Source organism: Herpailurus yagouaroundi, unplaced genomic scaffold (assembly GCF_014898765.1).
Source record: "Herpailurus yagouaroundi ecotype Mexico unplaced genomic scaffold, PumYag 197, whole genome shotgun sequence".
Lineage (NCBI taxonomy): Eukaryota > Metazoa > Chordata > Mammalia > Carnivora > Felidae > Herpailurus > Herpailurus yagouaroundi.
Window position 1 is genome coordinate 11,237,544 of NW_024412428.1, and position 13,895 is coordinate 11,251,438.

Below are 13,895 nucleotides of genomic sequence, written 5' to 3' on the forward strand. Positions count from 1 at the left end.
AAATAAGAGTTAAAAACATAATAGCTAGATATATGAAAGAAGTTTAGGAAAAAAGTAGAAATGAGAAATGGTCATTGAAATTAAGATCTTTATTGGGTTATAAAAGACTTTGAAAACTAGGAGATAGATCAAGGAATTATACAGGTAAAGTGAGATAAAGAAGACATGAAAAATACTGAGACATGAAAAACAGAATGAAAAGGACCAATATAGTTTATAGTGATTTCAGAACACAAAGTAGAGAGTAGAGAAGAAATGTTTAAATAAAAATTTGCTTAAAATTCTCCAGAACTGTTGGAATGCATGGATTTATGGGTTAGGTAGCAAAAGCCATGAGCAGAATAAATAAAAATAAATCCCAGTCCAGGAACATCCTGGAGAAATTCTAGAATGCCAACAGAAATTCTAGAATGCCAACAGAAATTCTAGAATGCCAGATAATCTATAAAGCACCCAAAGGGAAAAGGCACGACACTTACCAAGGAATAAAGATTAATCTATTGCCGACTTCTCAGTAACAAGGATAGATGCCAGAAGATAATGGGACTATATTTCCAAAGTGCTAAGATAAAATAACTGTGCATGTATGTGTAGGTGTGTGTAGTCACATATCCAATTTGAGTGCAATTAAGATATTAAATACTCACTTGTCAATAGATTCTTCCTGAATGAACTATGTGAGTATTGTAGAATGATGGAAGTTGAATTAAAAGAAGGAACAAGAAATAATGATGTACAAAGAAATGCTCCAAATAAGAACTAATACATTAAAAAAAATAGTAGCAATGATAATGACTACAGGGATGTTAACAAAATAGTCCTGAATTACTGGATACGAATAACAAATAACAGATGAGATTGAATGGCTTAATGGAGAGTCAGTGAGTGATCTAATCCTGGTGGTGGTGGGGAGTATAGAGCTACTGATTAACATCAAACTTGAAGTATTCATATTAAAATTTTCAGGATTAGAGTAAAAGAATTACAATAAATGTAAATGGTCTAAATTTGCTACTTAGACTGTCATACTGGATTGAAAATAATGGGGGGGGGGTGGTGTTGTGCATCTCGGTGACTTAGTCAGTTAAGTGTCTGACTCTTGATTTCAACTCAGGTCATGATGTCATGGTCCTGAGATGGAGTCCTGTGTTGGACTCCATGCCGGTTGCAGAGTCTGCCTAAGATTCTCCTCTCTGCCCTTCCTCCACTATCTCTTGTGCATGTCTCTCACAAAATAGGAATAATAATAATAATAATAATAATAATAATAATACAGTTGGTCAAAGAGATAAGAACAAAAGTACTGTCACAAAAAAGTCAAAAGCTTATCAAAGGATGGAAAAAAGACTTGCCAGGCATATATTAACTGAAAGAAAACTGAAACAAGTTGTACTAATATCAGATGTAATAGTCATTACTGGGTAAAGAAGGGATTTGTACAATGATAAAACATTTAGTTCTCAGGAAGATACTCAAAGTTGCATGTATGTAGGCTCAAATATATAGAGTATAAACTGAAAGAATTACAAAGAGAAAGAAACAAATTCACCACTTGGTGGCTTATCTCAACAGTTTTCCCAATGATTATAAAGTTTGTGGGAATTTTGAAGATTTGAAACAAACAAGTTTATAGCAACCATGATTAACATGTCAAAAGAATAAATCATAATGGTTGGGGTTTTGTACATAGCAGAGCTGCTCCCTCGCTGTGATCTGTTGAAAGTCAGCCCTCAAGACAAGGGCTTGGTGGGGTGGGGGTGGGGGGCCAAGAAAGAAAGAAAACAAAAAATTAAAAACAAAACAAAAACAAAAAAATAAATCATAATGGCAATTCTGAAATATTTAGAAATGATAATTAAAATGATATATATTAAAACTTGTAGGATACAGCTTAATTTTTTTTTTAATTTTTTAAATGTTTATTTATCTTTGAGAGAGAGAGAGACAGAGACAGAGCACTAGCAGAGAATGGGCAGAGAGAGAGAGGGAGACACAGAGTCTGAAGCAGCCTCTAGGCTCTGAGCTGTCAGCACAGAGCCTGACGTGGGCCCGAACCCTCAAACTGTGAGATCATGACCTGAGCTGAAGTTGGATGCTCAACCAGCTGAGCCACCCAGGTGCCCTGAGTGTTTTTTAAATCTAATTTTATTAGCCAAGTGTCCAATTCAGGAAGTTTATAAAAATAATCAGATTATACACCATATACAAGGAAGAAAACAAGTACAGAAATTAAAGACATAGAAAATACAGTACATTTCACACAAACTCAAAGCTGGCAGTTTGAAAAATGTATTAAATAGGCAAATCCATGGTAAGTTGAATCAGAAAAAAAGAGATGGTATCAATATATGGTTTTGGAATGAAATGGGGAACAACAGACATTAAAAAGCTAAAAAGACAGTTCTATGAACAATATTTTATGGTAATATATTTGAAATTAGGTAAAAGAATTTCCTAGAAAATATAACTTGCCAGAGAAAATTTTAAATAACCTTTAACCAGTAAAAGAAATAGAATTCATTTTAAAAATTGTATCCATAAAATGAATAAAATCCCTTCCTCCCAAACAAGTGGCAGCAATAATAAAAGTAACAGCAGCAGAACACAAACCAACCACAAAGAACTTAAACTGAACATCAGGAGATAACTCCTAATCATTTAAGTAGCATACAATTCAAATGTCAAGTACACCTTTCTAGATTATAGAAAAGGAAGAAATGCTCCACAGTTCACTTTATGAGTGGAATATAATCTTCATAGAGAAAGTAGACAAAGCCAAGCAAGTTAGAAGAGTCATAGGCTAATTTAGTCTAAAGTTGTAATCATATCACATAAATTCAATATAAAATAATAACATTTGGAACGGTGTAAACTATTTATAATGAGCAAATTGGCTTTATTTTAGGAATATAAGAGTGGATAAACATTAGAGAATCTTAGAGACTAAGATATTTGTGTAAATTAACAGATCAAAGAAAAAAGTATCAGTAGATGTAGAAAAAGACAGTTTGATAAAATTCAGTGTAATTTATGATAAAAACCTTTTAGCAAAGTGATAAGGATATGACCCACAGAAGACTCAATGATAGAGAACAAACTAAGGGTTGATGGAGGGAGGTGAGTGGGAGATGGCCTAGGTGTCTGTATTAAGTAGGTCACTTGTCATGAGCACTGGGTGTTGTATGTAAGTGATGAATCATTGAATTCTACTTCTGAAACCAATATTGCACTTCATGTTAACTAAAATATAAAAAATAAATTTTAAAAGTGGTAAGAATATGTATGATACTGTACATATGGTACATGCTGAAGAATTTTCTTTGGAGTTGGGAACACTTATTTACTCAGGAAAAAAGGAACTGTGCCATTTCTAATCTGCATCAATTAAGTGTCTTTAGTGGAGTAAAATGAGATGAATAAAAGATAAAAGGATTAAAAAGAAATAAACTGAAATTGTTTGCAGATAATATGACTGCCTGTGTAGAAAACACAAAACAGTGTATAGATAACTTTCTAAAACAAATAAAATTCTGCAAGGTTGCTAGATATAAGATCAATATATTAAAGGCTGTTGTATAATTTTATAAATTTGTAGCTTTAACAAAGACTTGAGCTGTTTAGAAATTTCACAAAAATGTGGACAATTATGCTGAAAATCATTGTAATTCAGGAAAAAGTATAAAAGAAGACTTAGATATTCTGCATGATTTGTTATGTTTATGGGTGGGAAACTCAGTATCATCATGATTCCAGTTTTATGCATACTAATAGATAATCCAGTCAAAACAGAAAGTTTGAATGTGTGTTGTGTGTGTGGGGGGGTAATTTGACTAACTGATTCTAAAATTCACATTGAAGAGTAAATGGCCCATAATAACTAATTTTGAAGAATAGAATAGTGGGGACTTACTCTGCCACCTAGTATTAAGGCACTGTTTCCATATCCCTTTGACTATAATCAGGCAGTAGTAGGCAACGGGACATATGGAAGTAATGGAGAGTTTACAAATAGATGCATAGTTACGTAGAAACTTCAAAGTGTGGGTATTATAGGTCATTGAAGGGAATATGTACTGTTTATTTAATGATTGGTTTTAGGACAATTGAAAATCCATATGGGAAATAATTACTTAATACCATACATAAAAGTAAGAGGTAGAATAAAGATACAAATCTGAAAAACAAATCTTTAAATTTTTATTTGAAAATATAAAGCAACATCTTAACCTCATTGTAGAAGAAATTTTTTTAAGAAAGATACAGTGAGCACAAGCCAAATAGGAAAGTATTGATAGATTTGGTTACATTAAGTTTAAAAACTTCCCTATGCTCTAAGATACTATAAACATTGTGAAAAGACAAGTATAGACTAAGATATGTTATACATAAAGTTGACAAACTTTTAGTGTGTAGAATTTTAGAGAAACTCTACAAATAAATAAGGACAAAACAGCCCATTTAAAAAATGGCAGAGATAGAATTTACAGAAAATGTCTAATATGCACAAAGAAGCATGTACAAGACATACAGTTTAAAGTCTATAAATAGGAGAATGAGTAAATAAGCTGTAGTGTATTATGTAGTAAAATACCTAACGGCATTTAGAAATGAAAGAAGTAATTCAGTAGAAGCATCAATAGATGTAAATCTAAAAATATGCTGAATGTGAGTTTTAGGATATCTACAGTATACCTGTTTTCTGTAGGATGTTTAAACTGGACTAGCAATTTTCTTTCAGATCTTTGGTCTTGATTGTTTCTGTCATTGCCAGAATCTCTTAGAAACATGTTTTCTTAAGATGTTTTTTTTCTTCTGCCTTTTTTCTTTTCATATTTTACTGTTTGTTTTGTTTGCTGTATCCTTGGCCTTACCTGTGGTCTGAGGTGTCCTTGAGTAAGTTTGCTGTCCCATAGGTGCCCCAAACTCTTTTGTCTTTCCCCACCTATGGGCCCCCTATTCCTGTTCACATTAGAACCCAGCTCATTTTCTTATGACGTGTTCTTCTGGACCTGTGGTAAAACAGCCTGTGTTTGTACTCCCCTGAACTGATTTGACTTCGGGACTAGATGTAGAATGACTATCTCCTCTCCTATCTAATAAAAATTTGTTGACCGTTTCTGTGTGGTTTACTTCATGCTGTGAATGAAATAGGAAGAGAATGTAATTTTCCTTTCTTGGAAGGGATCTTATGATCTAGTAGACTAGCCAGTCTTAAAAGAAGAAAAATGTCTTTGCCTTCTCTTTTATTCGAATTGAGTTTTAGGTAGTCTTCTCATTTATGTACTCAGGAGCAGCTTTTTGAATAAAGGTAATATTTTGTTTTTCATAATTAGAGATATATAATATATATAATACAATATAATATTATATAATATATAATATAGGTTTTTTTTTTAATGTTTTTCAGAATTTAAACAAACAAGCCTATGATTTGGCAAAGGCTTTACTGAAGAGGACAGCTCAAGCTATTGAACCGTATATTACCAATGTAAGTTTTTCTTGTAATTGGTTGTCAGAAGGATTAGCCAAAATTTTAAAGATAGCTAGAGGCAAAATTTTGGCAAGTAATATTACATAATTTTAAATTTCATGTTGTTTTAATTATTAAATAATATATTTCCTTTATCCTTCTTATTTAAAATTATTCCTGGTTAATATTTTATGGGTGGTTAGCTCCCCTCTTGTTTGTTCATTCATTTACTTCTTTCAAGTTGCCTAGAACTAGAACATCTTTAATTTTGGTTAGCAAGATACACTTTTTATTTCTAATATTACAAGTAGAGCTAAATGTTAGATAAAATATATAGAACTTCTCATTATTCAGGGAAGTTAGAGCTTTTTGAAGATTAAATTGATTGTACAAGAAGTAGATATGAACTAATACCAAGACCTTAAAGTTGAAGGCACATATTAATGGCAGCGATTTGGTACAGGTGCCTATCTTGCTATTCCTGTGGTAGATTTAAAATACAACTACCTTTTTTGAAAAAGAGGAGGAATTGAGATGAAATGAGCCCTTTCAGTATCATCCCAAATCTGCTTGACCGTCTTGTAGCTGTTTTCAGAAGAAATGTATTTTAGCTAATAGGTTATTGTAAGTTTTATTTTTCTCTCCTTAGTACGCTTGAGTTGCACCACTCTGGATACATTCTGTGTGAATGGTGCCTCCTGGAACAAATCTAGAACACAGTGTTAGTGTTAGCCTCTGGAATTTATGTAGCAGTTCTCTCTACTTTCCACTTTCACTTACCTCCAAATATGTAAATGTTATAAATCAGTCTTCTTGAAAAGAGTGAGAAAGTCATTTATAATCACTTATGTATTTAATTTTCCTGAAGTTTATTGAAGGGGCATATTTCCTATAGTATATAAAAATTGAAGTCTGTATATAAAATACATGATGAAAAAATGTGCTTTGAATAGTAACACACTTTATAAATAGTATCTTGGTAAATCTCAGTTTTTGTTTCTGACTTCCTTATAGCCTTAAATAATTCTAAGCACATGATGATTTGGAAAAATGTATTTGATTTGTAAGGAAATTGTTTTGGAGGGTGAATTTTCACAGTTTGGACAATCAAATTGTGTAATCTATCTTAGCTCGAAATTGGCAGAGAATTCTAAATAATGATATCTGCAGGTTTTGTGAGTCTTGGGTGTTGGCTGGAGTAAATTGGTTGGATTGAGTGGGTTGAGTTTTGTTTTGCTTTGTTTTGTTTTGTTTTGTTTTTCATTATTGACCTAGTGGCATTTGAAGTGTTTAGACCCAGACTTATGCTCTGTGATTAATTAGCCTTCCCTTTTCCTTTGATTCGAGTGAATCTGAATGACTATCTCCGTGGCCCTTTAGATATACTAGGTGAGCTCCTCCTGGTGGTCATTTATTTAAACTGATATTGCCAACCCAGATGTTTCCTAGGGGAACACTTATATTTTTTTGGTGCCTTTTTTCTGGTTCATTATACTATTGTCTCAACATATGTATGTGTTTGAAAATACTTATAATTAGAGCTAAAAGAAAAAGGACCAGAGAAATACTTTTAGCAATTTCAGGTAAATCAAGGTAAAAACATTTCCTTATCACTAATACCTTATATTAATTTTTTGTTCTTAGTAGTTCTTGCCTGCAGAAGTAGAACTGCCCTCTTGTATCTTTATCAGAAGCTGGGGGAGGAGAGGCACAATATTAGTAGAATGGTCTGAGCAGACTTTCAATTGTATGTTTATTCCTAATACTTTGTTCATTGTTTTATCTCATTTTCTTGTTCTTTGCTTTATTTGAGGATTAGCTAAGAAGTCATTGAGAATTGCTTTTTTTCCCTCTTTTAATCTTATACATCTTAGTTTTCTACCTCAAACCTATACAGTTAACATTTAAAATTACTTTCTAGTGAACGTAATTGTTTTGTAGTAGGATGAAATGAATTACATTATTAAAATAATTCTCAGCCTTTTTGGACTTGTACACGTAGTAGCCATTATTCATTTATCTTTCTAGTGGAGAATTAGCAAGCAAAAAGAGAGGTAGGATACTGAGGTAATAATAACCCCACTTCTATCTCTTTTTTGCTTATGTTGTTTTCACTATCATGGATATCCTATAGACACATTCAAGTTCTTAATAATTAGTGATTCTTAGATATATAGAACTTGAATGACTGTGGTGGTGTAGATTATTTTTTAAATATAAAATTTGTCAATTGACAACTCAAAACAAACCAAAAAGTATTAAATAATTTTTAAAAAGGTAAAACAGTATCAAAAACAAAAAATACAGGGTACACTGTACAGTAACAAATCAAAAAATTTTCTGCATGGATCACTTCTTGGTAATTTTAGTTTTCATTAGGACGTTTTAATTACAAGTTTCAAGTTGCTTAATCTTGCTAGCCTCAGTATTTGCATCTGTAAGATGGGGTTAATAAAATGCTTGGAGTGATTGTAGAGAATGTGTTGTTTAATGTGAAAGCACTTTCGTAAGTAAAATTGACCATTAAACTTAAGGTAGAATTTCTTGCTGACCTTTAACTTACCCATACTCCTTTCATTAGGAGGCAGTTGTTACAAAATAAATTTGTAGTGGGAAAATCAGTTACCCGTTTATAAATAAAAGGCTAATGTATTTTGGAAGGAGATACTTTAATCAAACCTCTATCTGCCTCTTCCACTATAAGTCCTTATGGAGAACATGGATTGTTTTACTTATATTATAGTACCTGCTGCATATTATTCATTTGCTAAATGTGTATTGGGCACCTACTCTGTCAGGCACTATGGCAAGCTCTTCCTATACAGTAGAGAAGACTGACTTGGCCCTTGCCTTTATGGAGATTATAAATGTTAAATAATTGTTATTGATGACATTTATAAGAAGTTAACCCAGGGAGTGATTTTTTGTTTTTTTTAATTTTCAAGTGAGTTTTCTCCATACTGATGAAGAAGACAATTAGATCATGTGACAAGGTGGTCAGATTGGAAAGGATTATTGTGTTTTTGTTAAAGAAAGGTTACATTTACTGTTTTTAAACAGGAGAAAATTTGTGAATGAAAAGAAAGCCATTTTATTTTCAGCCTGAATGAGAATTTAACCTCAGAGGTCATGAAATTCTTTTCCCACAATATTGATAAACCAGGACAACAAACAAGTTACTTTAAAAACGAGTAAAGAAAGAATAGTTAAATAGAATATGTTCTTCCCCCCCCCCCCCGCCCCATCATAGATACTTAGTTTGTGCAGTCTCACAGACATAACAAACTTCATTTAAGAATAACCTGAACAGTATGGAGCCTGCTTGGGATTCTCTTTCTCTTCTTTCTCTCTGACCCTCCCCCTGCTTGCATGCTCTGTCTCTCTTCCTCTCTCTCAAAGTAGTTAAATAAACTTAAAAAAAGATGAACCTGAGTTAGGGACACCTGGGTGACTCAGTTGGTTAAGTGTTCGAATCTTGATTTTGGCTCAGGTCATGATCTGACCATCATGAGTTGGGTCCCCATGTTGGGCTCTGCACTGGGTGTAGAGCCTGCTTGGGATAACCCCACCCCCCCCCCCCCCCAGCCATTGCTCCTCCCCAGCTCATGCACATGCCTGCTGTCTCGCTCTCTCTCAATACCTGACTTAAAGTAAGCAGAAAAGACCTAGAAATGTGAGGTCTTGAACTTGGTACTATCCATATAGAAAACCTATTTAAGCCAGGTTGTGTTGACTGTAACTGAGAGAAGAGATCAGGGCTTATGTGTTATAAAAAATCCTTAAACTACTTCTTCAAGGAGACAGAATATCCTGTTGAGAATCTGTGGTATATTCTCTGGCTTAATTTCTTACAAATTTGGAAGACTTTAAATAGAAAGGAACTGGACGATTATGCTATGTATCTTTACCAGTTTTGGTAGTAATATGGTAAATGATCTGAATGTGGAAACCACTTATAGCTGGTTCCTTATAGAAATAAAGTTGTTCAAATTTGGATTTTCAGTGTGTGTGTGTTGTGTACTTTTAATTGGATTTTCAGTAGTGCTGTAAACCTTGTACATATGCACACACATTTCATCAGAATATAAAAGAAGACAAAAAAGATTAGAAAGAGGTTGTTTTGCTGAGAGCTTTCCCCCAAGGTCAGGAACACGACTGGGATGTCTGCTCTTGCCACTGTTATTCAACGTAGTGTTGGAAGTCTTAGCCTCACCAGTCAGATAACACAAAGGAATAAAAGGCATTCAGATTGGCAAGGCAAAGTCAAACTTTCACTGTTCTCAGGTGACATGATACTCTATATGGAAAACCCAAAAGATTCCACCAAAAAGCTGCTGGAACTGATCCATGCATTCAGCAGAGTTGCAGAATATAAAATCAATGCACAGAAATCGGTTGCATTCCTATACACCAATAATGAAACAACAGAAAGAGAAATCAAGGAATCGATCCCATTTACGGTTGCACCAAAAACCATGAAATAACCTAGAAATAAACCTAACCAAAGAGGTGAAAAATCTATATACTGAAAACTATAGAAAGCTTATGAAAGAAATTGAAGACACAAAAAAAGTGGAAAAATATTCCATGCTCCTGGATTAGAAGAACAAATATTGTAAAAATGTCGATACTACCCAAAGTAATCTACATATTCAATGCAATCCCTATCAAAATAACACCAGCATTCTTCACAAAGCTAGAACAAGCAATCCTAAAATTTGTATGGAACCAGAAAAGACCCTGAATAGCCAAAACAATCCTGAAAAAGAAAACCAAAGCAGGAGACATCACAATCCCAGACTTCAAGATGTATTACAAAGCTGTAATCATCAAGACAGTATGGTACTGGCACAAAAACAATCAGTGGAACAGAATAGGGAACCCAGAAATGGAGCCACAAATGTAAGACCAACTAATCTTTGACAAAGCAGGAAAGAATATCCAATGGAAAAAAGACAGTCTCTTCAGCAAGTGGTGCTGGGAAAACTGGACAGCGACATGCAGAAGAATGAACCTGCACCTCTTTCTTACACCATACCCAAAAATAAACTCAAAGTGGATGAAAGACCTAAACGTAAGACAGGAAGCCATCAAAATCCTCGAGGAGAAAGCAGGCAGAAACCTCTTTGATCTTGGCCGCAGCAACTTCTTACTCAACACGTCTTTGGAGGCAAGGGAAACAAACGCAAAAATGAACTCTTAGGACCTCATCAAAATAAAAAGCTTCTGTACAGTGAAGGAAATAATCAGAAAAACCAAAAGGCGATCGATGGAATGGGAGAATATATTTGCAAATGACATAACAGATGAAGGATTAGTATCCAAAATCTATAAAGAACTTACAACACCCCAAAAACAATCCAGTGCAGAAATGGGCAAAAGACACAAATAGACACTTCTTCAAGAAGACATCCAATCCACATGACGGACTGACACATGAAAAAATGCTCAACATCACTCATCATCAGGGAAATACAAATTAAAACCACAATGAGATACCACCTCACACCTGTCAGAATGACTAAAATTAACAACTCCAGCAACAACAGATACTGGTGAGGATGTGGAGAAAGAGGATCTCTTTTCCACTGCTGGTAGGAATGCAAACTGATGCAGCCACTCTGGAAACAGTATGGAGGTTCCTCAAAAAATTAAAAATAGAACTACCCTACAACCTAGCAATTGCACTACTAGGTATTTATCCAGGGGATACAGGTGTGCTATTTCAAAGGGGTAGTGTACCCCAGTGTTTGTAGCAGTGCTGTTGACAATAGCCAAAGTATGGAAAGAGCCCAAATGTCCATTGATAGATGAATGGATAAAGATGTGATATATACACATACATACATACAATGGAGTATTACTCAGCAATAAAAAAAAAAAATGAACTCTTGCCATTTGCAACTACATAGTTGGAACTAGAGGGTATTATGCTAAGCAAAATTAGAGAAAGACAAATATCATATGAGTTTACTTGTATGAAGACTTTAAGATACAAAACAAATGAACATTGGGGAAGGGAAGCAAAAATAAGAACAGGGAGGGGGACAAAACATAAGAGACTCATAAATAGAACATAGAGTTGCTGGAGGGGTTTTGAGGGGGATGGGCTAAATGGGTAAGGAGCATTAAAGAAGACACTTGCTGGGATGAGCACTGGGTGTTACATGTAGGGGATGAATCACTGGAATCTACTCCTGAAATCATTGTTGCACTATATGCTAACTAACTTGGATGTAAATTAAAAAATAAATACAAAGGAAAAAAGAGGTTGTTTGGGGGCACCTGGGTGGTTAAGCGCCCAACTTTGGCTCAGGTCATGATCTCACAGTATGTGGATTCAAGCCCCACGTCGGGCTCTGTGCTGGCAGCTCAGAGCCTGGGGCCTAGTTCAGATTCTGTGTCTCCCTCTCTGTCTGCCCTTGTTCCGCTTGTGCTCTTTCTCTCAAAAGTAAACAGAAAAAAAGAGGTTGTTTTGCATTATAAATATAAAATTGTATGTTTTAAAAATGGAATTGGCTCCTTCTGTGAAGATACAAGGCTTTTTCTTCAGTGTTCTTGTCTTCCATACATGCCAAGGTGATGTGATCTCTTGACTTTAAGAAATTTACCTAGTAGGGAAATTAAGACATGTACACAAATATAACTGTATTACAACTTAAAATATAGTATGTACCATAATGAAAAATAAAGTACATATGGTAGGTAGAGTGTTGATTGATAAGCTAATTGATAAATTAGTACAAGTTATCTTTTGTTGTGTACAAGGTGAATTTCATGTACAAGGTGAACTAGCCTGTAGTTTCCTACCTACTGTTAGAAAATGTTTTGATAAACCTAGTTTGATTTTGTATAAAATAATAATAAATTTAATTGAATAATAATGAAGATTTTAGAAAATTCATTTTGTCTATGCCATTTCAATTAATGATAAATTTTCTCTCTCAAAAGTTTTTTAATCAGGTTCTGATGCTTGGGAAAACATCTATCAGCGATTTGTCAGAGCATGTCTTTGACTTAATTTTGGAGCTCTATAATATTGATAGTCATTTGCTGCTCTCAGTTTTACCCCAGCTTGAATTTAAATTAAAGGTAACTATTCTAAAAGGGATATGGTCTGTCAGCCACATTAACAAAGAGCATTATTTGTGGCTCTTTAATTCTTAGGATGGTTTTTAGCTGGATATTACAGATGTTGTGGTATATTACTGTTATTAATTACATGTTGTACCTTACCTGTTTACCTCCAGTGCCCAGGGTGATGCCTAGCAGATAGCAGTTACTTAATGACTTAGGGTAGTATTTTTCTTCAGATATTTTCCAAATGAATTCTAGATTCTGACTGACTTTTCAGATCATAGCTATACATCAAGCTTGTTTTCAGGCACAGTTTATAGTGGTTCCCAAGATCCCTTGATTAGGCAATAAAAATAGTTTAGGGTCTGTTATTCACATGTTGTGAAATATTTTCCTTTTGTGCATATTCTGTTATGCTTATGTTGAAAGCTCCATTACTTTTCTCATAGTTCTCTGGGATCTGTTGGTGGCATATTGCTATCACCTTGACATTAAATTATCCCATCAAATTGAGTTCCATTTGTAGATTTGAGGAATAGTCTTTTCTCTTTCAAATTATTGCAGGAAGATTAAATAAAGCTGGTTATAATGAATAATCTTTGATGAAACCTGATGTACCACCCAGAAAAGTTCTTAAATGATTTCGGTATTACAGTTCTTGTTTCTAAAGATTTTTGGCTCTTTGAAAACAAAACAAAAAAAAAACAGTTCATATTGGTAGTGTGAGTACCCCACAAAACCAGCAAATGATCATTCTTGTTTTATTCTAGGGTATATTTTTGGTATATTTCTCAAGTGAGCCACTTGATTCACTGGCCTCCCTGCTCTGTTTTTTTCCTCATGTAGTTAGCAATTTTGATGAGGCAGAATGCAGTCATACTTTTAATTTTTGGTTGATATGATTTTCTTTAATAAAAATATTTAATACTATAAGAAATATAAGTAAGGGATTATAATCCCTGCTTTCAGCAAATTCAGCATCTAGAAGAGAAAAAAAGTTCAGATTTAATAAGAGGCCAGATATTATAGGTATCCTAAAAGATACAGACAACATACAATTGAAACAAAGGAAACAACTGCAGAAGCATACAAAGGTAGGAAGATGCTGGGTCAGTTTGTGGAACACAGAGGATTATAGTTGGATAGTAACATCCAGTAAGTTTAAATCATCCCTGGCTGCACATTAGAATCTTCACCCTGTGGAGCCTTAATAAACAGATGTCCAGGGATTAAATCAGACCAGTTGATCAGAATTATTGGCAATAAAATCCAGGCAGTTTTGTTTTTTGTTTTGTTTTGTTTTGTTTTGTTTTGTTTTGTTTTGTTTTGTTTTGTTTTGTTTTGTTTT

The 13,895-nt window shown here is 33.9% G+C and overlaps 1 protein-coding gene across 1 annotated transcript in view; it reads left to right on the forward strand.

Moving 5' to 3' along the window:
* Positions 1–13,895, forward strand: part of PDS5B (PDS5 cohesin associated factor B) — a 127,882-nt gene that overhangs the window by 8,856 nt on the left and 105,131 nt on the right. The window contains 2 exon segments of the mRNA XM_040448165.1: positions 5,408–5,488; positions 12,422–12,562. Coding sequence (XP_040304099.1) covers positions 5,408–5,488; positions 12,422–12,562 — 222 coding nt within the window.